Raw genomic sequence first — 26903 nt, 5'->3', positions numbered from 1 at the left:
GTTTTTTAATCCCACTTTTTGACATTATCCCACCCAGATCCTTTACTACACATGAAAGGGGAGACAATAATCTGAAAGAACGTACTACATATGTGAATGATATTGTCATTTTAATATTGAACCAATGATAAAATGACAACATGCAAGACAACATGCAAATTTTAAAAATTAACAATTGTTGTGAATGCCATATTTCTCCTGCCAAGACATTCTGCAGTATTATAACAAATTAGACTTTTATAATTAGACATTTCATTAACTGTAACAAAAAAGGGGTGATGCAGCAAAGTGAATATTGGACCATCAAGGAGCGATCATGAGAAAAATCAATACACCATTAGCATACCGTGTCATATACAAACATTAAGGAGTCTCCATTGAAAGCATCGAGCTGCCACTTGCAAGGGGAATGCTGTAATAATATTTTAGAAAGACATGAATTACAGTGTAACTCAACAATCCCATTCCTCTGCTTTATTCCCTTTATAATAGATTATACAAGACATTTTTCATCTATATAAAGACGCTATGACATACTATTTGGGAGGTCTGCTCTCCCATATGTTTGTTTTAATCAAAGGAGGATTGGTTCTAGACACAAGGGAGTGGGGACAAAGTGTTAGGAATGTTTCGCCTCTTCCTTGTGCGGAGATCCGATCTCCCTTAGGAAACGTGTCTCCTTTTCTTTGTCGGTCTACCAGTTGGTGCAGCTAGACACTATTAAACCTTTCATAATGACTATGGAACTATTGTGTTTTCTGGTTTAAAACAAAATGTCATTAGTTCTTCAGTTGAGCCTTCAGTATTGGAATGTAACATAAAAAAAATTACATATTATCTAAACCCTAAGGCCGGGTTCACACGTAGCGTAAATACTGCAGATTTTCTGCTACGGATTTCACTGTGGAAAATGTGCAGTCTATTACAGTAGCAGCAAAGTGTATGAGATTTAACAAATCTGATTGACATGCAGCGTAAAAACCCCACGAAAACCTTTTATAATTTGACCTGCGGTGCGATTTTTCAATCCGCAGTATGTCAATTTATGCTGCGGAATCACTGTCTTTCTGTTGCATGTTTTCCCCATTAAATTCAATGGGAAGGTAAAACCCACAACAAATAGCAGATGTTGCGATTTTTGGGCCGGAAAAGCTGCGATTCCTCCGCAAAAATCGCAACTCTGAAAAAAAGAAAAGTCTATACTTACCCAGATCTCTATACTCCTGCGTCCAGCTTGGCTCCCAAGAATGACGTTTCATCTCATGTAACTGCTGCAGAAAACACAGGCTGCAGCGGTCACATGGGCTTCAGCGTCATCCCAGGAGGCCGGACTGCACAACAACGGAGGGACGCGTCCCCATGACTGCGGCTGGGGTAAATTTGAACTTTTTTCTAGTGCTGCTTTCCGCAGCTTTCCACAATGTGGTGCAGTTTTTCGGATAGAATATGGTGCGGGTTCTAGGTCAGATACGCTGCATACTAGATACGCAACTTTTCTGACCTGTGATGTGACTCAGTAACTCATTCATGATTTGACTTTTTCAGATAAAAAAAGTGATTGGTTTGCATCTGAAAAAATATCTATAAATGATGTTCTAAAGGAACAAACATATATCCTGACAATTGAAAAGGAAACGTAAGTAATCTATATTAGCCTCCACTAATATAAGCTAATATATCTGATTGTCTAAAAAAAAAAAAAAAGATATTTTAAAGAATTGAGCTATATTTATATTAACTCAGATAAGCATAATAAAAAACATATGGACCAGACAGACAGACCGACAGACAAACAGAACCCTTTAATAATTAACATCTATAAGATGCTCTTTATTCAGTGATGGCAGAAGTTCAAGGTACTACTGAAAATTCAGCTCTCTATTCTTATTACAGCTCCTTCTGACCTGATTTGTCCAGAGGAACCATGTTGTCGCAAGTATCGTAGCCACGACTAGAGATGAGCGAACTAGTTCGGACCGAACCTGTAATTTCCGTGCGCCGAGCATAGTACTGTCCAGGGTGCTGATAGAGTTAATGGGCTGCACTAACTCTTTCAGCAACCTTGACAGTACATGCTCGGCGCGCGGAAAATACAATTTTAATGTAATAAAAATAAATAAATAATACGTTCATACTTACTTTCCTCCTGTCCGGCCTCCAGCGATGATGTTTCAGCCATGTCGCCGCTGCAGCCAATCACAGGCTGTAGTGGCGGTCACGCACGTCAGGATGACGTCAGAAGGCCGGCCTCCAGGGATGACGCTTCATCCCACGTGACCGCCTCCGCAGCCAATCACAGGCTGCAGCGGCGACATGGATGAGACGTCATCGCTGGAGGCCGGACAGGAGGAAAGTAAGTATGAACGTATTTTTTATTTTTTTTGGCATGTATGTATGTTGCCATGTATGTATGTATGTATGTATGTATGTATGTATGTTGGCATGTATGTATGTTGTCATGTATGTATGTATGTATGTATGTATGTATGTATGTATGTATGTATATATGTGCATGTATGTTTGCATGTATGTATATATGTGCATGTTTGTATGTATATTTGCATGTATATATTTGCATGTATGTATGTATGTTTGCATGTATGTATGTTTGCATGTATGTATGTTTGCATGTATGCATGTTTGTATGTATGTTTGCATGCATGTATGTTTGCATGTATGTATGTTGGCATGTACGTATGTTGGCATGTATGTATGTATATATGTGCATGTATGTATGTTTGCATGTTTTTATTTTTGCATGTATGTTTACATGTATGTTTATATATATGTGCATGTATGTAATTATGTTTGCATGTATTTATGTTTGCATGTATATTTGTGCATGCTTGTATATGTGTATGTATGTATCTTTGCATGTTTGTTTGTATGTATGTATGTTTTCATGTGTGTGTGTGTGTGTATGTATGTATGTATGATAGTTTGCATGTATGTATGTATATATGTGTGTATGTTTGCATGTATGTATATTTGCATGTATATATGTGCATGCTTGTATATATGTATGTATGTTTGTATATATGTATGTATGTTTGCATGTATGTTTGTTTGTATATATGTCTGTATGGCCATGTATGATACTGTCTGCTGGCGCCCTGTATCTAAGTCAACTTCGCGGCAGGCTTCTATACATGGTATAACAGTCAGTATCACACATTAAACTGAATCTAAGCCTACGACATGTTTTATTTCATTTTTTTTTTTATTTTTTTTTTACAGGTTTGTATATGGCTGGTTATTAAAAATGTGGGGGACCCGTCTATTGTTAAATTTGTTAAATTAAAAAAAAAAAAGACGTGGGGGTCCCCCCCATTTTTATAACCAGCCCGATACAACACAGCAGCAGCAGCCTAGCATTACAAGGGTGGGAAGGTCCACTGTTTTTGGCCCTTCCCAGCCTCATAATACCAGCCTACGGCCGCCCCAGTACCCGACCATCACAACAGATGGTCGGGTACTGGATCGTACCAAGCTCTTCCCGGCACCCCTGGTGGTGGTGGGTACCGAGGTAATAATGGGTGGTTAGTGCTAGCCTCTGCACCGGCTAACACTAAGTACCGCCTTAATAATGGACGCTGTCAATCAGCCAACTGCCATTAGGCACTAATAAAGTTTTAAAAAAAACACAAAGACAATTCTTTTTTATTGAAATAAGAAATCCCCAACAAAACCCTCGTTAACCATTTTATTAAAATTTGAAAAAACGTAGATCTACGCAGTAGTCCAACGAATCGAAGACGTAGTCCAATCGGTACATAAAAATCTGCAACAACATAAAAAAACAGTTATCAATGTGAACAATAACAATACTTCTACTTACCTACACACATATATACACGCACGCACACACAAACAAACAACCATACACAAACACACATATATACACAAACACAACAAGATATATACACACACACACACACACACACACAAACAAACACACACACATATACACGAACTCACACATATACAAACAAAAACACACATATCCAAACACACACATATACACGAACACACACATATACACAAACACACACACACACACACACACACACACACACACACACAAACACACACACACACACACACACACACACACACACACACAAACACACACACACACACACACACACACACATATACACAAACACATATACACAGTTATACACAAACACAACAAGATATACACAAACACACATACACACACACATATACACACACATACATGATCTAACACATATACACAAACACATATACAAACAAAAACACACATACACAAACACACACATATACACAAACACACACATATACACAAACACACACATGTACACAAACACACCCATATATACACAAACACACACATACACACACATACACACAAACATATACACAAACACATATACACAAACACACCCATATATACACAAACACACACACATAAACACACAAACACACACCCATATACACACATATACACAAACACACATATACAAACACACACACACACACACAAACATCTACACACACACACACACACACACACACACACACAGACAGTTCACAGCAGCACAGAGTATTTCAGGAGATGAGCGTGCGGATGTTGTGCGGGGTGGTGACTTGCCAATCATGTGAAGGTGTTATTGAGGACAGGAGTGGAGGAGAGGTAACAGACTGAGCTACGTAATGGTAAGAGCAGAGTTCACAGCAGCACAGAGTATTTCAGGAGAGGAGCGTGCAGATTTTGTGCTGCTGTGAACTCTGCTCTTACCATTACATAGCTCAGTCTGTTGCCTCTCCTCCACTCCTGTCCTCAATAACACCTTCACATGATTGGCAAGTCACCACCCCGCACAAGATCCGCACGCTCATCTCCTGAAATACTCTGTGCTGCTGTGAACTCTGCTCTTACCATTACGTGGTGACTTGCCAATCATGTGAAGGTGTTATTGAGGACAGGAGTGGAGGAGAGGTACAACTGAGCTACGTAATGGTAAGAGCAGAGTTCACAGCAGCACTGAATCTGCACGCTCATCTCCTGAAATACTCTGTGCTGCCTTAAACTCTATGGACAGGTCAGGATCCTGTTTCTTTTAAATGCTGCACTGTAGCGCAGCCTTATATAGTGGATCGAGCGGGTTCTCCAGCAGCATTTAAAAGAAAAAGGATCCTGACCTGTCCACAGAGTTTAAGGCAGCACAGAGTATTTAAGGAGATGAGCACGGCCGAGCACGGCCGGCCACGGGCAGCCGGTCGTTTTTCCGAGCCGTGCTCCCATTATAAAATATATTACCCGTAATGACGGGTGGCTACATGTGTGCACCCGTCATTACGGCAGCGTTGCTAGGCGACGTCAGTAAATAGTCACTGTCCAGGGTGCTGAAAGAGTTAACTGATCGGCAGTAACTGTTTCAGCACCCTGGACAGTGACTACCGATCACAATATAGAGTAACCTGTAAAAAAAAAAGACGTTCATACTTACCAAGAACTTTCTGCTTCCTCCAGTCCGGTCTCCTGGCCGTTGCCTTGGTGACGCGTTCCTCTCGACATCCGGCCCGACCTTCTTGGATGACGATACAGCCCATGTGACCGCTGCAGCCAATCAGAGGCTGCAGAGGCCTCTGAAGCCAATCACAGGCTGCAGAGGCCTCTGCAGCCAATCATAGGCTGCCGCGCCAGAAAAGAAGGTCGGACTGGAGGAAGAAGAGGGACTCGTCACCAAGACAACGACCGGGTACGTATGAAATGCTTTTTATTTTATTTTTAATCAGCAGCCTCTTTTCTCTATCAGTGATTGATAGAGATAAGTGGCTGCCGATTTGTATAATATTTTTGACCGGGTTCGGTCAAAACGGGTTCGGCCGAACCCGGTGAAGTTCGGATTCGCTGCGAACCGAACTTTTCCGGATGTTCGGACTGAAACCGGGTTCGGTTGTCCCGGTTCGCTCATCTCTAGCCACGACCTTGCGGTGCCTTTCGGTCAATCGGGCCAGTAGGTACCTTAATTAGAATACAGTAGTTGACTCTGAACAGTACTCCCCTGCAGGGCACCATTCAGCTGGTGCAATAGCACCCATCGCAGCACTTTACACAGAGCATTTTATTGATATGTCTAAACACTGATATAAACTGATACCGTGACAATGCTGCGCCATCAGCACTGATAGGGATGACCCCACCTGAGGCAGCACAGCACCTTGGGACTTTGCAGCCTTTTTTTTTTTTTTATTAGTTTGAAATGAGACAACATTATATGCGAGACTCTATCACAAAGATATACATCCCATTGCCATGAGCCACAAGCTACTGTAACTAATACCCTACCACTAACCTATTTTATTTTGGGTACTAGACGTGCAGATACTTCTCTCCATTCTTGCAATCCTCCTCATTCCCGGCGCTGCCGTAGAAAACATTCTGATGCCTGCCATGGCAAGAATGGGTAGGGCTAAGTATATTTTTAAGAGGACGGGGAGCACCCAGAAGATCTTACATTTCGTGAGAGTTGGCAAGTACAAGACACAGGTGTAGAGAAAGTGAATGTCCCACCATATTTTTAGACATGCCAAAATTCCAGTTACCCTCCAAACCATGATGAACAAAGCTTGCCTGCCATCTATATCGTTTTTAATCTGACCCTATCGGGTTTGGAGGATCTCTAGTTGGTGTCAAGGAGACAAATAGGGAAGAGCGCAGTATAATGTAGTTAGAGCTTCAATATACTTGTTTCTCACATTTGGGTACCATTCTGTATGGATTGTTTAGTAAAAGGTCTGCACAAACAAACACATGGTTGATGGTTAATATCATGTCCTGCAGCATCTTCCTTCCCTTGTCCCACTTCATCATTTGTAATGAATGCTCGTTCTCATTGTTCTTTGGTCTAAAGGTTCTTCCGACTGTCAAAAGACCTGGATTGCCTTGTTCCTATTACAACACCTCAGTTGTTGGAGCACTGGAATGCGCTATGGATTTCTCCTGGAACAAAATTGACTTTACTTTAAAGACATTAACCCCTTCTTGATGTACTTAACATGCTCATTCAGCCTTGCCTTTAGTTTCTGCCCCATCCTCCCCACACATTGGTACCCACACCTGCACTCCAGCAAATATACAATGTTTTTAGAGTTGCAGTCGATCATTTGTTTCATTTCATAATTATTTTACTCTATTTTTTGAAGAGGTTAAAAACTCTTGTTTTTTTCTGTTTTAAGGGTTTTGCACACTTTACATTTTCTGCACGGAAAAAATCCTTTGAGAAATACCTATTATTTTTAAATCCTTCTAGATGACTTCTCAAGAGGCGATCTTTTATCGTCCTATCTCTTTGTATATAATTCTTGGTGTGACTGGCATTATTGGGCCTAATATTTAATCACTTAATAGTTGTAACGTCTGTGGTTGCTGACCACGAATTTCTTCCATCCGGTCGACGCCCTTCTCTCCAGAGATGTCTGCACATGCAGCCGTCCTGTTCCACAGTGACCACCAGGGTGCGCTCGCGAGCTCAGTCCAGACTTAAGGAGCCAGAGCGCACAAAGGTGGGAGATTGAGCTGATTGCTCCCAGAGCACCCGGGACTTTAAGAAGGGCTGTGCCCCTCCCTGCAATGCCTGAATTTTGTTGTCGTCACCCTAGTCTGTCTATGTGAATGGTCTCCTAAGTGTTTTCCAGTTCCCAGTGTTTCCCATTCCTGCTACCTGTAACCTGTATCCTGTGCTATCCTGGTCAAGTGCCGTATTGAGTTGGAGCTGTGCTGCACTTAGTACCATGCCTGTCCTGCTTCCACGCCTGGCGCCTGCCTGCTGCTTAGTCCTAGCCGAGCCTGTCTTGCTACTGTCTGAGCTACCACAGGTACACCTATACGAACTACAGACTGTGACCTGTGTCCTGTTGGCCAGCTGCCATACCATCAAGGCGGTACGGCCCAGTGCGTCCACGTACCCCTTGTGACAGTAAGCTCATGCCATGGACCCCGCTGGTCGATCCAAGACCATGACAACGTCACAGGAGATGCGTGAGGATATGCTAGACCTCCGGTCTCGACAGGACCAACTCCTCCAGGAATTGAACATTATTGCACATCAGCTGGAGGTGCAAACTGCCATTCCTCCTACTACACCTCCTGGCAGTACAGGTCCGCCGGCTATACCTCCTGGCAGTGTTGACCCCCGATTTGGACACTAAGGTGTGGACTCCTGAGGCAGAATCCACTTTTAATAGCCTGAAAAGTGCCTTCACGTCAGCCTCTATCCTCCATCATCCAGATGTATGTCGGCAGTTCTCGTTGGAGGTGGATGCCTCCTCTGTCGGTGCTGGTGCACTCCTGTTCCAGAGAGGTTCCAAGGGGAAGACAATGGTACGTGGCTATTACTCTAAACTCTTCTCTTCCGCAGAACGCAACTACTCGATTGGGGATCGGGAGTAACTGGCCATCAAATTGTCTCTGGAGGAGAGGAGATATCATGGACCTCAAGAACGTCACCTATCTTCAAACGGCCCAACAACTGAATCCCCGTCAGGCCAGGTGGTCACTGTTCTTTGCCCGGTTCCAGTTTGAGCTCCACTACTGTCCAGCCGACAAGAATGTGAGGGCCGATGCCATGTCCAGGTCGTTCGAGACAGAGGACACTATGAAGCCTACACAGAATATTATCGATCCATCCTGCATCATCCCTGTGAACCCTCTGCAACTTAGAGACATTCCCCCGGGAAGAACTTTTGTGCGTCTGGCAGACAGAAGAAGAATCCTCCACTGGGGACACAGTTCCAAACTGACAGGTCACGCGGGTGCCCGTAAGACCCAAAACCTGATTGCCCAACTGTTCTGGTTGCCCACGCTGCCCAAAGATATCACAGACTTTGTCTCCTCCTGCACGGTGTGTGCAGCAAATAAAGTTGCCCACTCCAAGCCGGCTGGCTTGCTCCAGCCACTGCCTGTGCCTGATGCCCCTGGCAACATATTGCTATGGACTTTGTTACGGATCTGCCTCCCTCTGCTGGATGCAGTACGGTCTAAGTGTTGGTGGACAGAATCTCCAAGATGGTTAATTTTGTTCCACTGACCGGCCCACCTTCTGCTTCTCAACTGGCCAATCTCTTCATCCAACACATCTTCCATTTGTATGGCTTGCCTCTGCATATTGTGTCGAATCAGGGGATTCAGTTCACCTCAAAGTTCTGGAGAGCTCTCTGCGGACACCTCGGTGTGAAGTTGGACTTTTCCTCAGCCTACCATCCCCAGTCCAATGGTCAAGTAGAGAGAATTAATCAGATTATGGAGAACTATCTACGACACTGTAAAGGATCTGCCAGGCACAGCTTCTGTGTCAAAGCCCATAGGTAATCAGTCTGCACCTGCTTCTATGTCTGTGAGACTGACTCCATCTTCCACCACTCAGGATGGCAGGCTTAGGAGTGGGAGAGCCTATCACAGCCTGGCCAGACTGAGCTAGCTCCCGCCCTCTGTCTATTTATACCTGCCTTTCCTGTTCCTCCTTGCTTGTGATTCTTCTCGTTTGGTTTCCTGGCCCTGCTGCAGCTTCTTGTACTATTTGTCCCTGCTTCATACTGACCCTGGCTTACTGACTACTCTCCTGCTCTGCGTTTGATACCTCGTACACTCCTGGTTTGACTCGACTTGTTCACTACTCTCCTGCTCTGCGTTTGGTACCTCGTACACTCCTGGTTTGACTCGGCTCGTTCACTACTCTTGTTGCTCACGGTGTTGCCGTGGGCAACTGCCCCATTGCCCTTAGCTTCTGTGTACCCTTGTCTGTTTGTCCGTCGTGCACTTATTGAGCATAGGAACTGTCGCCCAGTTGTACCCCGTCGCTTAGGGCAGGTCGTTGCAAGTAGGCAGGGACTGAGTGGCGGGTAGATTAGGGTTCACTTGTCTGTTTCCCTACCCCCATCATTACATAATCACAAGCCCATATACCTAGTCTACCCTGGTCCCTGACACTACTATGGACCCCCTTGAGACCCTGGCTCAACAAATGCAGGGTCTCTCCCTACAGGTCCAGGCCCTGGCTCAGAGGGTCAACCAACCTGATGCTACTATGGTAGTGGCCCTCACCTCACCTCTTGAACCCCACCTCAAGTTGCCTGACCGGTTCTCAGGGGACCGGAAGACTTTTCTCTCCTTTCGGGAAAGTTGTAGGCTCTATTTTCGCTTAAAGCCCCACTCCTCAGGTTCTGAGAGCCAGCGCGTGGGTATAATTATGTCCCGGCTCCAGGACAGGCCCCAAGAATGGGCCTTCTCCTTGGCTCCTGACGCCCCTGAACTTTTAATCTGTTGATCTTTTCTTTTCTGCTCTCGGACTCATTTATGACGAGACTGACAAGACTGCCTTTGCCGAGATTCAGCTGGTGACCTTACGTCAGGGTAAGAGGCCTGTTGAGGAGTATTGTTCTGACTTTAGGTAGTGGTGTGTAGCTTCTCGGTGGAATGACCCTGCCTTAAGGTGCCAGTTTAGGTTGGGTCTGTCGAACGCCCTGAAAGACCTGCTAGTTAGCTATCCCTCTTCTGACTCCCTAGATCAGGTTATGGCTTTAGCGGTACGACTTGACCGATGTCTCAGGGAACGACAACTTGAACGTTTTTGTGTTTTCTCCTCTGACTCCCCCACGATGCCTCCCAAGATTCCATTGCTTCGTTCTTCCACGGAAGACTCGGAGGTACCTATGCAACTCGGTGCCTCCGTGTCCCCCCAACAACGTAGAGAGTTCCGCAGGAAGAATGGTCTCTGCTTCTATTGTGAGGATGACAAGCATCAAGTGAACAACTGTCCTAGGCGTAGGAATAAGCAGCCAGAAAACTTCCGCGCCTAAGTGATCATTGGGGAGGTCACTTGGGCGTACAGGTATTTCCCGTAAATATGAAACGTAATAAAATCTTGCTTCCCTTTCAGGTCTCTTTTGGTGGTAGGTCTGATACCGGCAGTGCCTTCGTTGATTCAGGGTCTTCTGCTAATATCATGTCTGTGGAATTTGCTATGTCTGTAGCTATGCCTTTGATTGATTTGCCTAAACCTGTCCCGGTAGTGGGTATCAACTCCACTCCTCTTGCTAATGGTTATTTTACACAGCATACCCCTGTTTTTGAACTCCTTGTTTGCTCTATGCATTTGGAGCAGTGCTCTGTACTGTTGATGCAGGGATTATCATCCGATTTGGTTTTAGGCCTTCCCTGGTTGCAGTTGCATAATCCCACGTTTGACTGGAATACTGGGGATCTTACCAAATGGGGTAATGAATGCTTGACGTCATGTTTTTCTGTTAATTCTATTTCTCCCCCTGAGGAGGTGAACACGCTACCTGAGTTTGTTCAGGACTTCGCTGATGTTTTCTCTAAGGAGGCCTCCGAAGAGTTACCTCCTCATAGAGAATACGATTGCGCTATCGATTTGGTACCAGTAGCTAAGCTCCCTAAGGGTAGGATATTTAATCTCTCTTGTCCCGAGCGTGAAGCCATGAGAGAGTATATCCAGGAATGCCTGGCCAAGGGTTACATTCACCCCTCTACTTCTCCGGTAGGTGCTGGCTTCTTCTTCGTAGAGAAGAAGGATGGTGGTCTTAGGCCATGCATTGACTACCTTAACTTGAATAAGGTCACTGTAAGCAACCAGTATCCCCTTCCTTTGATTTCTGATCTCTTTAATCAGGTTCAGGGGGCCCAATGGTTCTCTAAGTTTGATCTACGGGGGGCGTATAACCTTATCCGCATCAAAGAGGGGGATGAGTGGAAGACTGCGTTTAACACGCCCGAAGGTCATTTCGAATACCTCGTCATGCCCTTTGGGTTGTTTAATGCTCCTGCGGTCTTCCAGAATTTCATAAATGAGGTTTTAAGAGATTACCTGGGGGTATTTCTGGTAGTGTACCTTGATGACATACTTGTGTTTTCCAAGGACTGGTCCTCCCACATTGAGCACGTCAGGAAGGTGCTCCAGGTCCTTCGGGAAAACAAACTGTTTGTGAAGACCGAAAAATGTGTGTTTGGGGTGCAGGAGATACCATTTTTGGGTCAAATCCTCACTCCTCATGAATTCCGCATGGACCCCGCCAAGGTCCAGGCTGTGGCGGAATGGGTCCAACCTGCCTCCCTGAAGGCGTTACAGTGCTTCCTGGGGTTCGCTAATTATTACAGGAGATTTATCGCTAACTTCTCGGTCATCGCTAAGCCTCTTACGGACCTCACTCGCAAAGGTGCTGATCTCCTCCACTGGCCTCCTGAGGCTGTCCAGGCTTTTGAGATCCTTAAAAAGTGCTTTATCTCGGCCCCGGTGCTGGTTCAGCCCAACCAAATGGAGCCATTTATTGTGGAGGTTGACGCGTCCGAGGTGGGAGTGGGGGCTGTCTTGTCCCAGGGTACCAGGTCCCTCACCCATCTCCGTCCCTGTGCCTACTTCTCCAGGAAGTTTTCGCCCACTGAGAGTAACTATGATATTGGCAACCGCGAACTCTTAGCCATTAAATGGGCATTTGAAGAGTGGCGTCACTTCCTGGAAGGGGCTAGGCACCAGGTAACGGTCCTTACCGACCACAAGAATCTGGTTTTCCTAGAATCTGCCCGGAGGCTAAACCCGAGACAAGCTTGATGGGCGTTATTTTTTACCAGATTCAACTTTTTGGTTACCTATAGGGCTGGGTCTAAAAATATTAAGGCTGATGCACTGTCGCATAGCTTCATGGCTAGCCCTCCTTCGGAGGAAGATCCTGCTTGTATTTTGCCTCCAGGTATAATCATTTCCTCTATTGATTCTGATTTAGTCTCCGAAATTGCGGCTGATCAAGGTTCAGCTCCCAGGAACCTTCCTGAGAACAAGCTGTTTGTTCCCCTGTAATTCCGGCTAAGGGTACTTAGGGAAAATCATGACTCCGCACTATCTGGTCATCCAGGCATCCTGGGTACCAAGCACCTCATTGCCAGAAACTATTGCTGGCCTGGGTTGCCTAAAGACGTTAAGGCCTACGTTGCCGCTTGTGAAGTTTGTGCTAGGTCCAAGACTCCCAGGTCCCGACCAGCGGGCTTACTACGTTCTTTGCCCATTCCCCAGAGACCTTGGACCCATATCTCCATGGATTTTATCACCGATTTACCTCCATCTCAAGGCAAGTCGGTGGTGTGGGTTGTAGCAGACCGCTTCAGTAAAATGTGCCACTTTGTGCCCCTCAAGAAACTACCCAATGCTAAGACGTTAGCTACCTTGTTTGTCAAACACATCCTGCGTCTCCATGGGGTCCCTGTCAATATTGTTTCTGACAGAGGGGTACAATTTGTTTCATTGTTTTGGAGAGCCTTCTGTAAAAAGTTGGAGATTGATCTGTCCTTCTCCTCTGCCTTCCATCCTGAAACTAATGGCCAAACTGAGAGGACTAATCAGTCTCTAGAACAATATTTAAGGTGTTTTATCTCTGACTGTCAATATGATTGGGTCTCATTCATTCCCCTCGCCGAATTTTCCCTTAATAACCGGGTCAGTAACTCGTCAGGGGTCTCCCCCTTTTTCTATAATTTTGGGTTTAATCCACGGTTCTCCTCCGTTTCACCTGGTAGTTCCAACAATCCCGAGGTAGAGGTCGTTCATCGGGAACTGTGCACAGTCTGGGCCCAGGTTCAGAAGAACCTAGAGGCGTCCCAGAGCATACAAAAAACTCAGGCAGATAGAAGACGTTCTGTTAACCCCTTGTTTATGGTCGGGGATCTGGTGTGGCTATCGTCTAAGAACTAGCGCCTTAAAGTCCCGTCCAAGAAGTTTGCTCCCCGGTTTATAGGGCCGTACAAGGTCATTGAATTCCTCAATCCTGTCTCCTTCCGACTGGAGTTGCCCCCATCTTTTCGAGTACACGACGTGTTTCATGCCTCCCTCCTTAAACGCTGCTCCCTGTCCTTGGCTCCCTCGAGGAAACCTCCTGTCCCCGTTCTCACCCCTGAGGGGGTAGAATTCGAGGTGGTCAAGATTGTGGACAGCAAGATGGTCCAAGGCTCCCTCCAGTACCTGGTCCATTGGAGAGGATACGGGCCTGAGGAGAGGACTTGGGTACCCGCCCGGGATGTTCACGCTGGGGTATTGGTCAGGAGGTTCCATCTTCGTTTCCCCAATAAACCAGGTCCACCTAGAAAGGGTTCGGTGGCCCCTCATAAAAGGGGGGGTACTGTAAAGGATCTGCCAGGCACAGCTTCTGTGTCAACGCCCATAGGTAATCAGTCTGCACCTGCTTCTTTGTCTGTGAGACTGACTCCATCTTCCACCACTCAGGGTGGCAGGCTTAGGAGTGGGAGAGCCTATCACAGCCTGGCCAGACTGAGCTAGCTCCCGCCCTCTGTCTATTTATACCTGCCTTTCCTGTTCCTCCTTGCTTGTGATTCTTCTCATTTGGTTTCCTGGCCCTGCTGCAGCTTCTTGTACTATTTGTCCCTGCTTCATACTGACTCTGGCTTACTGACTACTCTCCTGCTCTGCGTTTGATACCTCATACACTCCTGCTTTGACTCGGCTTGTTCACTACTCTCCTGCTCTGCGTTTGGTACCTCGTACACTCCTGGTTTGACTCGGCTCGTTCACCACTCTTGTTGCTCACGGTGTTGCCGTGGGCAACTGCCCCATTGCCCTTAGCTTCTGTGTACCCTTGTCTGTTTGTCCGTCGTGCACTTATTGAGCGTAGGGACTGTCGCCCAGTTGTACCCTGTCGCTTAGGGCGGGTCGTTGCAAGTAGGCAGGGACTGAGTGGCGGGTAGATTAGGGCTCACTTGTCTGTTTCCCTACCCCCATCATTACAGACACTTTATCTCCAGGCAGCATGATGACTGGGTGCAGCTGCTTCCTTGGGCTGAGTTCTACTACAACAACCACACTAGTGAGTCCACCGCCTTTAGCCCATTCTTCATTGTCTATGGCCAACACCCACGAATACCTCTCCCTGTTTCCACTACGTCCGAGGTGCCTGCAGCCAACTCTACGTTCAGGTACTTTCTACAAATCTGGCAGCGGACCCGATCTTCTATTCTGTTGGAGGTCGACCGCATGAAAAAGAAGGTAGACACAAGAAGACGAGAGCCTCCCCAGTTTCTTCCAGGCACCAAGGTTTGGTTGTCCTCCAGGAATATCCGGTTGAGGGTGCCATATAAGTTTGCCCCCAAGTTCCTCGGACCCTTCGAGATTTTGCGACAAATCAACCCTGTCTCCTAGAAGCTTCAGCTGCCTCCTACCCTCAAGATCCCCAACTCCTTCCATGTCTCCCTGCTGAAGCCTGTAATCTTGAACCGCTACTCCAAGACTTCCACTCCTGCAGTGGCTTCCAGCGGTTTATCAGATACTTTTGAGGTTAAGGAGATCCTGGACACTAAAAAAGTAAGAGGAAGAACCTTTTATTTAGTAGATTGTAAGGGGTTTGGACCAGAAGAGAGGTCCTGGGAGCCAGAAGAGAATCTCAATTCTCCTACCCTCATTAAGAAATGTCTCTCTCGTTCTGGTTCCAAGAGGAGGGGGCGTAAGAGGGGGGGATACTGTAAAATCCGTGGTCGCTGACCATGAACTCTTTCCATCCGGTCGACGCCCTTCTCTCCAGAGATGTCTGCACATGCGGCCGTCCTGTTCCACAGTGACCACCAGGATGAGCTTGCGAGCTCAGTCCAGACTTAAGGAGCCAGAGCGCACACAGGTGGGAGATTGGCTGATTGCTCCGAGAGCACCCTGGACTAAAAGAAGGGCTGTGCCCCTCCCTGCAATGCCTGAACTTTGTTGTTGTTACCCTAGTCTGTCTATGCGAATGGTCTCGTAAGTGTTTTCCAGTTCCCAGTGTTTCCCGTTCCTGCTACCTGTAACCTGTATCCTGTGCTATCCTGGTCAAGTGCCGTATTGAGTTGGAGCCGTGCTGCACTGAGTAGCCTGCCTGTCCTGCTTCACCATGCCTGGCTCCTGCCTGCTGCTTAGTCCCAGGTGAGCATGTCTTGCTACTGTCTGAGCTACCACAGGTACACCTATACGAACTATAGACTGTGACCTGTGTCCTGTTGGCCAGCTGCCATACTATCAAGGTGGTACGGCCCAATGGGTCCACGTACCCCTATATGCCGGTTTTGCTCTAAAATTTTCCTCACCAAATTCTAGAGGTTAGTTTTGAAAGGTAACATTGTTTCCAACATATTATCAGCTAATTATTTTCTTTTTATCTATTTTTCTTACCTCCTCCATTGCTCCGCCAACTAATTCTGAAGGATAGTTTTTTTTCCCCCTCAAAACTTTCACACATCACAGTACTTTCATTTTCAAAATCATCACTTTTTGTACAGTAGTTTTTTATACACAGTAGTTGATTTTTTAGGCACATTTTTTATCGAGTGGAAATAGGAATAGGTTTTGGTACGAAAACCACCATTGTTTTAAAAAATGGTTAGATTTAAAAAAAACACTATATACAGTAACTTAAGGCATAAATTTAAAGGGGTTATGTGGAGACCAAAAATTATTAGCAGTTTACTTACTGCAGTTTGTGAGTGCACTCAGTAATATACATTTTGTTCCCCCGTCGAACTGATTCTGAGATTTTCATATATTCTGATTCTGGTCCCCCCGCTACAGGGGGACCAGAAGTCTAATTGCACAGCCTTCTTTGATGACGATACGACTCTTTGTCACATGACCGACCCTGCTGTACTCTATGTGATCGCTGTACTACTGCTACTGCTTGTACATGGAGTACAGCGGGGTCAGTCCCACGACGAAGAGTTGTATCGTCATCAAAGAAGGCTGTGCAACTAGACCGGAATGTATATTAGCGAGTGTACTCACATACTGCAGTGAGTACACTGCTAATAAATTTTGGTCCCCACATAACACCGTTAAACTCTTGATAGTCTGTGCACTCAGGGGTGTCTTTATGTTGCCCGGTGTGCTACTTTTTGTTGGCACCCTTCCCCATATGGTGGTTTGTTATATAGGTACAAATAACCATACCAAACAGTGCCTAGTTATCAGTACCGTACAGTGGCAAATGTTGGCTAAATAACACTTTTATACAGTTGGCTCAATAACATGCTATACAGTTCAGCCGTCACCACCATACACTGCACAAATAATATACTGTACACTGCCTAAGCGGCAGTGTCCCACAATGCCTAAGTAAATATCACCACACTGTAATGGCAGGAAGGAGGTGAAGGGAACAAGTGAGCCCTAATCTACCCACCGCCCTGTCCCTGCCTACTTGCAACGACCCGCCCTAGGCGACGGGGTACAACTTGGCGGCGGTCCCTACGCTGTCTAAGTGCAAGGGAGTACAAACAGGGAACACGCAAGGGAATACAGTAGCCCACGGAACGCCGCGAGGAAACGGAGCGGTGAATGAGCCAGTCAGGATCAGGAAGTAGTGGAGTATACAAACGGGAGCACGGAGCAGAAGCAAGCCAGGGGCAGAGCAACGCAGGATAAACGGAACTGAAGCAAGGCAGAAGCACGGCAGAAGCAGGCTGGAGCAAGGCAGCAGTGGGGCCAGGAATCCAAGAAGAATAACAAGCAAGGAGGAAGAGAAAACGGCAGGTATAAATGGACAGGGGGCGGAGCTAACTCTGACTGACCAGGCCGCGATAGGCTCTCCCACTCCTGAGCCTGCCACCCTGATTGGTGGGAGCAGGTGTCAGTCTCAGAGGTCTGGCCTCAGGTGTCGACTGATTAATCCTGGGAGTATACCCAGACGTAGTGCCTGGCAGATCCTTTACAGTACTCCCCCTTTTATGAGGGGCCACCGGACCCTTACTAAGAGGACCCGGTTTAGTGGGGAAGAGAAGGTGGAACCTCCTGATCAATACCCCAGCGTGAACATCTCGAGCAGGTACCCAAGTCCTCTCCTCCGGCCCGTATCCTCTCCAATGGACCAGGTACTGGAGGGAGCCCTGGATCATCCTACTGTCCACAATCTTGGCCACCTCGAATTCCACCCCCTCAGGGGTGAGAACGGGAACAGGAGGTTTATTCGAGGGGGACCAGGACGGGGAGCAGTGTTTCAGGAGGGAGGCATGGAAGACGTCGTGTATGCGAAAGGATGGGGGCAGCTCCAGACGGAAGGATACAGGGTTGAGGACTTCAATGACCTTATAAGGTCCAATAAATCGGGGAGCAAACTTCCTGGACGGGACCTTAAGGCGCAAGTTCCTCGACGACAACCACACCAGATCCCCGACGACAAACCGGGGGTTAGCAGAACGTCTACAATCAGCCTGAATCTTTTGTACGCTCTGGGACGCCTCTAGGTTCTTCTGAACCTGGGCCCAGACTGTGCACAGTTCCCGATGAACGTCCTCTACCTCGGGATTATTGGAACAACCAGGGGAAACGGAGGAGAACCTAGGATTAAACCCGAAATTACAGAAAAACGGGGAGACCCCTGACGAGTTACTGACCCGGTTATTCAGGGAAAATTCGGCGAGGGGAAGGAATGAGACCCAATCAAATTGACAGTCAGAAATGAAACACCTTAAATATTGTTCCAGGGATTGGTTAGTCCTTTCCGTTTGACAATTAGTTTCGGGATGGAAGGCGGAGGAGAAGGATAGATCAATCTCCAACTTTTTACAAAAAGCTCTCCAAAATAAGGAAACAAATTGTACCCCTCTGTCCGAAACTATATTGACTGGGGCCCCATGGAGACGCAAAATGTGTTTCACAAACAAAGAAGCTAACGTCTTGGCGTTAGGTAGTTTCTTAAGGGGCACAAAGTGGCACATCTTGCTGAAGCGGTCTACTACCACCCACACCACCGACTTGCCCTGAGATGGAGGCAAATCGGTGATAAAATCCATGGAGATATGGGTCCAAGGTCTCTGGGGAATGGGCAAGGAACGTAGTAAGCCCGCAGGTCGGGACCTAGGGGTCTTGGACCTAGCACAGACCTCACAAGCGGCGACGTAAGCCCTAACGTCTTTAGGCAACCCAGGTCACCAATAGTTTCTGGTAATGAGGAGTTTGGTACCCAAGATGCCTGGATGACCAGATAGAGCGGAGTCATGGTTTTCCCTGAGTACCCTTAGCCGGTATTGCAGGGGGACAAACAGTTTGTCCCCAGGGAGGTTCCCGGGAGCTGAACCTTGATCAGCCGCGATGTCAGAGGCTAAATCAGAATCAGTGGCAGAAACAATTATACCAGGGGGTAAAATACAAGCAGGATCCTTCTCAGAAGGAGGATTAGCCATAAAACTACGTGACAGTGCATCAGCCTTAATATTTTTGGACCCAGCCCTATAGGTAACCAAGAAATTAAATCTGGTAAAGAACAGTGCCCAACGAGCTAGTCTAGGATTAAGCCTCCGGGCAGATTCTAGGAAAACCAGATTCTTGTGGTCAGTAAGGACCGTTACCTGGTGTCTGGTCCCCTCATAGAAGTGACGCCACTCTTCAAAAGCCCATTTAATGGCTAAAAGTTTGCGGTTGCTAATATCATAGTTACACTCCGTGGGCGAAAACTTCCTAGAGAAGTAAGCACAGGGGCGGAGATGGGTGAGGGAGCTGGTACCCTGGGACAAGACGGCCCCCACTCCCACCTCGGACGCGTCAACCTCCACAATAAATGGCTCCCTTTGGTTGGGCTGAACCAGCACGGGGGCCGAGATAAAGCACTTCTTGAGGGTCTCAAAAGCCTGGACGGCCTCAGGGGGCCAATGGAGGACATCAGCACCCTTGCGAGTGAGGTCCGTAAGAGGCTTAGCGACGACCGAGAAGTTGGCAATAAATCTCCTGTAATAGTTAGCGAACCCCAAAAAACACTGTAGCGCCTTCAGGGAGGCAGGTTGGACCCATTCCGCCACAGCCTGAACCTTGGCAGGGTCCATGCGGAATTCATGAGGAGTGAGGATTTGACCTAAAAATGGTATCTCCTGTACCCCAAACACACATTTTTCGGTCTTCGCAAACAGATTATTTTCCCGAAGGACCTGGAGGACCTTCCTGACATGCTCCACGTGCGAGGACCAGTCCTTGGAAAACACCAGTATGTCATCAAGGTACACTACAAGAAAATTACCCAGGTAATCTCTCAGAATTTCATTAATAAAATTCTGGAAGACGGCAGGGGCATTACACAACCCAAAGGGCATGACTAGGTATTCGAAATGACCTTCGAGCGTGTTGAACGCAGTTTTCCACTCATCCCCCTCTTTGATGCGGATAAGGTTATATGCCCCCCGTAGATCGAACTTAGAGAACCATTGGGCCCCCTGAACCTGATTAAAAAGATCCGGAATCAAAGGAAGGGGATACTGGTTCCTTACTGTGACCTTATTCAAGTTCCGATAATCAATGCACGGCCTAAGACCACCATCCTTCTTCCCCACGAAGAAGAAGCCAGCACCTACAGGAGAAGTCGAGGGGCGAATGAAACCCTTGGCCAGGCATTCTTGGATATACTCCCTCATAGCTTTACGTTCAGGTCATGAAAGATTAAATACCCTCCCCTTAGGAAGCTTGGCACCAGGCACCAAATCGATGGCGCAATCGTAATCTCTATGAGGGGGCAACACCTCGGAGGCCTCCTTAGAAAACACATCAGCGAAGTCCTGAACAAACTCAGGAAGCGTGTTTACCTCCTCCCGGGGAGAAATAGAGTTAACCGAAAGACATGACATCAGGCAATCACTACCCCATTTGGTGAGATCCCCAGTATTCCAATCAAACGTGGGATTATGCAGCTGCAACCAGGGAAGACCTAATACCAGATCGGACGATAAATCCCTGCATCACCAGTACAGAGCACTGCTCCAAATGCATGGAGCCAACACGGAGTTCAAAAACAGGAGTATGCTGAGTAAAATAACCATTAGCAAGAGGAGTGGAGTCGATACCCACTACCGGGATAGGATAAGGTAAATCAATAAAAGGCATTTTTAGAGACATAGCAAATTCCACAGACATGATATTAGCAGATGAGCCCGAATCCACGAAGGCACTGCCAGTGGCAGACCGGCCAGCAAACGAGACCTGAAAGGGAAGCAAAATCTTATTGCGTTTAGTATTAACGGGAAATACCTGTGCGCCCAAGTGACCTCCCCGATGATCACTTAGGCGCGGAAGTTTTCCGGCTGCTTATTCTTGCACCTGGGACAGGTGTTCAGTAGATGCTTGTCGTCCCCACAATAGAAGCAGAGACCATTCTTCCTGCAAAACTCTCTACGTTGTCGAGGGGACATGGAGGCCCCGAGTTACATAGGTACCTCCGAGTCCTCCGTGGAAGAGCGAGGAGACGGGACCTCGGGGGGAATCGCAGGGCAGTCAGAGGGGAAAACATTGAAACGTTCAAGCTGACGTTCCCTGAGACGTCGGTCTAGTCGTACTGCTAGGGCCATAACCTGGTCTAGGGAGTCAGAAGAGGGGTAGCTAACCAGCAGATCCTTCAGGGTGTCAGATAATCCTAACCTAAACTGGCACTTTAGGGCCGGGTCGTTCCACCGAGAAGCTACGCACCACTTTCTAAAATCAGAACAGTATTCCTCAACAGGTCTCCCACCCTGACGTAAGGTCACCAGCTGACTCTCGGCTAACGCAGTCCTGTCAGTCACGTCGTAAATGAGAACGAGGGCAGAGAAAAACCGATCAACGGAGGAAAGTTCAGGGGCGTCAGGAGCCAAGGAGAAGGCCCACTCTTGGGGCCCTTCCTGGAGTCGGGATATAATGATACCCACCCGCTGGTTCTCGGAACCTGAGGAGTGAGGTCTTAGGCGGAAATAAAGTCTGCAACTCTCCCGGAAGGAGAGAAAAGTCTTACGGTCCCCTGAGAACCGGTCAGGTAACTTGAGGTTGGGTACTAAAGGTGAGGTGAGGGGTACTACAAAGGCAGCGTCAGACTGATTGACCCTCTGAGCCAGGGCCTGGACCTGTAGGGAGAGGCCCTGCATCTGCTGGGTCAGGGTCTCAAGGGGGTCCATGATAGCGTCATCGTAGAAGAAATGGTAGACTAGGTAAGGGCTTGTTATTATGTAATGGCAGGAAGGAGGTGAAGGGAACAAGTGAGCCCTAATCTACCCACCGCCCTGTCCCTGCCTACTTGCAACGACCCGCCCAAGGCGACGGGGTACAACTTGGCGGCGGCCCCTACGCTGTCTAAGTGCAAGGGAGTACAAACAGGGAACACGCAAGGGAATACAGTAGCCCACGGAACGCCGTGAGGAAACGGAGCGGTGAATGAGCCAGTCAGAGTCAGGAAGTAGTGGAGTATACAAACGGGAGCACGGAGCAGAAGCAAGCCAGGGGCAGAGCAACGCAGGATAAACGGAACTGAAGCAAGGCAGAAGCACGGCAGAAGCAGGCTGGAGCAAGGCAGCAGTGGGGCCAGGAATCCAAGAAGAATAACAAGCAAGGAGGAAGAGAAAACGGCAGGTATAAATGGACAGGGGGCGGAGCTAACTCTGACTGACCAGGCCGCGATAGGCTCTCCCACTCCTGAGCCTGCCACCCTGATTGGTGGGAGCAGGTGTCAGTCTCAGAGGTCTGGCCTCAGGTGTCGACTGATTAATCCTGGGAGTATACCCAGACGTAGTGCCTGGCAGATCCTTTACACACACTGTGCTCAAATAATACTAACATACAATAGTCCCTAGGTTTTAATTTACTAACAGTGCTATGCAATTAATAAGAGGTTTTCCACTGGTCACAACTGGTGTTGCTAAGGCACCCCATTTAGCAGGGGTAGCTGATGCGCTTGTGTCACACACAAACCTGAGGCCAGCCATTCTTGCATGGTTCTCCTCTACTACTAGTGGAAAGCAGCATGAGTGGCCAATGAAAATCCCTCTTCCTGTGCCAGAGATTTGCGAAGATATAAATCTACCCAGCAAAGGCTACCTGTGACAGATCGCTTGTTATGCAACAAGATAGCAGGATACCCCTGAGAAAGCTGCTGCTGAGTTCCAGGTAACACTGAAATGAAGGAGAGATGCAATAATTGGCATTTTTGGCTATACTGGAAACATTTACTTGGTGGTAAATTTTAAATTATTCTGCAGAAGAGAAGGTGTGAATTATCTATGTAGGAGCTTTGTAAAGGTTTCAATACCTTCTTCTTCTACTAGGGAAATTGTGATAGCTGTCTTGTACAGTACATCGATTTATAAATCTTCAAAAGACTGTTTTAGACATTGTATAGAGTACAAGCTAAAGAGAATGGGATTCTGATTAAGACTAGTAATTCTTTTCAAAGAAAATGAAATAAAAGTATTCATTCTTATATTAATACATATATATGTATTGCTTAAATTGAAATTATTTTCTATTTTCATGACAGTATTAATGTCACATCCAAACTGGACAGACCTAAACTGCAAGTCTTTAATACTACACATGATAAAAAAGGTAAGTTCATATAGTGCAGGGTCTTTATCATGAATTACTGCTTTATTTGCTTTTATTTTAGTTTGAAGTTTATGTTAAACAAAATGACAGTAATTGTGATGGGAAACTGACCACTCACGTAGCTAACGTCCCTCTCTGCTACCTGACGCCCTGCTACTGGCTCTACTTCTGGCCTTGCTTCTGCTCTTGGCCGTCTCCTGGCCACTATTGGGAAATGTGCAGCCTCCATGACTGAGCATCTTCAATTATTTAAACTTCACCTTCACTTTTCCTGAGCAACAATATTCCAAAGTTCCTGTTGAGCTAAGTTAACACTTGCGTTGTATAATCCGTTTCTCTGATTTAGTTTTTAGATCGGAATAAGGATAAAAATGGAACCGTTAAAAATCCCATTGAAATCAAAATAACGGATGCAAACGGCTGGCAATCTGGTTGTATCTGTTTTACATTGACACCAATGACAAAAATAACCCATCCGTTAGACATCCGTTCTTTGGAACAGAGAGAATGTCCTGTACTCTATACTTTTACCCCTGTCAAAAAAATGGACCCCTAACATAACGGACGCTAAGGGATGCAATTAAAAATCCCATTGATTTCAATTGGATTTTTAACGGATCCATTTTTATTCTCTTTCTGATCTAAAAACAGATCAGAGTAATGAATTGTACAACGCAAGTGTGAACTTGGCCTTAGTGTGTAAAGATGTCATTTCTGATTTAGCTTTCTGATCGCTGTGTGTCATGACTCTTATGTGTGTTCCCTTATTGCATGAAATTTGCCAGTCCTCACCTTTGATTTTTATGCCTATGCTTCTGCCCTATGATTTTGTACCACACTTCGGAATGTTATCTGCAAGCTGTCAGCTGTTGCTATCAGAAACTACTCTGGGAACACAACCTTTGCAAAATAAATACCCGTGTGAAAGTTTTTTTAAGGTATAAAAAAACAAACAAATTTTCCCTTCGATTTTGTCCCCCCAATTTTGCCCTAAGACAAATCCGATAGTGAGGCAGGCAGTGGGTTAACACCCTACCCAGAGGCTTTTCCACGACAGTTTGCTCAGGCCTTGGTGTTCCATTATCAGATGCTACCGCAACACCTGGTGTCTACTGTCTGGCCCACAAAGTCATGCAGCAGTGAGATCAACAAGAAGAGGTTGTTCAATCCCTTCATATGATTCCTGTATGATTGAATGCCATTCTGTCTGGTCTTTCAGAACTGTCTGTTCAACCGGCTCCTCAAATTTCAGTTGGCGCATCTGGGCGATCCCTGCACCCCCCTTATTGTTTCTCTTCTGTCTGGAGGGGCCCTTGCTTGGGCCACTCCACCATAGGAACTTAACAATCTGTTAATGTCCAGCTTGCCAACCTTTTTGTTTGAATTTTGTACATTGTTGACAAGAGCCTAGTCGGGCTTCGTCTGCAGCAGGGGTGTTGCTAGGATCTAAAAAGCTCAACAGCACGGGCCCCAAGGAATGTGTTTTGCCCCATCCCAAAAAATATATTGAAGACAGCTATAAAACAACTTTTATAACTTGATGGGCTTAGATACACCATGTCATCACTACACTGTCCCTGGATATAACTTTAAAAGGAAACCTGTACCCATAGATACATCAGCACCGGCCCCAAATAATTTACCCCATCTAAAAACGAATGTATATATAATAACATCGCTGAATAGTACAGTCATGCAGTTACCAACTAATATTACTATACAAGGACCAAATAATACCTCCACATTCTGAATATTCTTCCACATAGACCAATACAACTAAACCATCATACAGTGCCCATATAGTCACAAACCAGTTCTACACTAGCACTAGCGCTCTGCAGAGTATAATCATACTGTAGTCCTTATATAATTGAATATAATTAAGTTACTTCTTCTTTGATTGGAGTCGTTCCCTTTCCTTCTTTTCTCCATTTGATCCAGACCACCATAATCGACTTCTCCTAACAACCACTTGTTTCTGCAGTGTTTGCTGCCCTCTTTAATGCACCACTCAATAATAGTGCCCCCTTTAGTGCCCCACACAAAGATAGCTGCTCCTTGGTGCCCCCATAACAGTAGTCCTTTATTGTTTGCCCCCACACAGAAATAGTGCCCCTCACAGAGTAATAGTGCCCCCTGTGTGACCTCACAGTAATGTTGTCCTCTACACACAGAAAATGTGCCCCCCCCCCCAGTATAGGTGCCAACTAAGTACCATCCACATAATAATTGTGCCCCCTTGCTCAGTAAAAATGCCCCCTTAAAGCCCCATTCAGCCCCATTCAAAGCAGAGGTATCCAGTAGAAGAAAAGTATACACACAGTGTGCATTTTTTTTTACCTGGAATCCTATGGGCAACATATGCCACTGTATCTCTATAATATGTCAGAAACATACATTGGTAAATTCTCCCGATCTATACCTCTAATGAAATGCTCAAACTCAGTCTGAACAGAGCCTTACATCTGAAATAACAGACTGTGTCTAATGGCCAGTACACAAAACAATTTGCATCCGATGCAACCTTGCGTGAGGGCCCACCTGGCTGAATCACAGACGAAGTTGCAGGTCGAGTTCTGCCATCAATCCTGGGCTACCCTGGGCTACTTAATCTGATTGGACACCAGGATTAATATTCGCTTTAATGAAAGGAGCCAGGAGCCAGAACATACTCGGTGAGTCCCTCGCTTGGATCCTATATTTCTAAGACCCCATGCATTCTGCTACAACTGCATCTCCTGATGAATCCATGCAATTGCAAAGTCTAAGGCTGGGTTCACACGACCTATTTTCAGACGTAAACTAGGCGTATTATGCCTCGTTTTACGTCTGAAAATAAGGCTACAATACGTCGGCAAACATCTGCCCATTCATTTGAATGGGTTTGCCGACGTACTGTGCAGACAACCTGTCATTTACGCGTCGTCGTTTGACAGCTGTCAAAAGACGACACGTAAAATTACAGCCTCGTCAAAAGAAGTGCAGGACACTTCTTGGGATGTTTTTGGAGCCGTTTTCTCATAGACTCTATTGAAAACAGCTCCAAAAATGGCCGAAAAAAACGGTTGCTCAAAAAACGTCTGAAAATCATGTGCTGTTTTCCCTTGAAAACAGCTCCGTATTTTCAGACGTTTTTTGGCTCAGTGTGTGAACATACCCTAAGGGTGAGTTCAACACGTAGCGTAATTACTGCAGATTTTCTACAACTGATTTAATTGCGGAAAATCCACAGCATAATACAGTACTAGCAGAGTGGATAAGATTTGAACAAATCTCATCCACAAGCTGCATAAATGCTGAGCAGAAAAAACGCTCATAAATTGATCTGCATTTTTAATCCGCATGTTAAATGTATTTGCGTAATCGCGGCATATTTGTTGCAATTCAATGGGGAGGTAAAAAACAGCGATTATTTTATAATTACCCAGAATTCTGTGTTTCTTTGTCCAGGCTGGCCTCCTGGGATGACGTTTCATCCCATGTGATCGCTGCAGTCAATCACAGGGCCAATCACCACAATTTGATGCAGTTTTTCGGCTGAAATTCCCTGCA

General features: G+C 46.3%; 1 protein-coding gene across 3 annotated transcripts in view; it reads left to right on the top strand.

Annotated features, from left to right (window-relative positions):
• Positions 1 to 26903, top strand: part of LOC142651860 (epidermal growth factor receptor-like) — a 284853-nt gene that overhangs the window by 130651 nt on the left and 127299 nt on the right. For all 3 annotated transcript variants that reach the window (XR_012847722.1, XM_075827065.1, XM_075827066.1), the window contains 2 exons: positions 1546 to 1636; positions 23284 to 23351. Coding sequence is in view for 2 of the 3 variants with exons in the window: in XM_075827065.1 (XP_075683180.1) it covers positions 1546 to 1636; positions 23284 to 23351 (159 nt within the window). In the remaining variant the exon portion in view is untranslated. The remainder of the gene's footprint in view (positions 1 to 1545; positions 1637 to 23283; positions 23352 to 26903) is intronic.

This window comes from Rhinoderma darwinii, chromosome 5, assembly GCF_050947455.1.
Source record: "Rhinoderma darwinii isolate aRhiDar2 chromosome 5, aRhiDar2.hap1, whole genome shotgun sequence".
NCBI lineage: Eukaryota > Metazoa > Chordata > Amphibia > Anura > Rhinodermatidae > Rhinoderma > Rhinoderma darwinii.
This window is presented reverse-complemented; position numbering and strand designations above follow the sequence as displayed.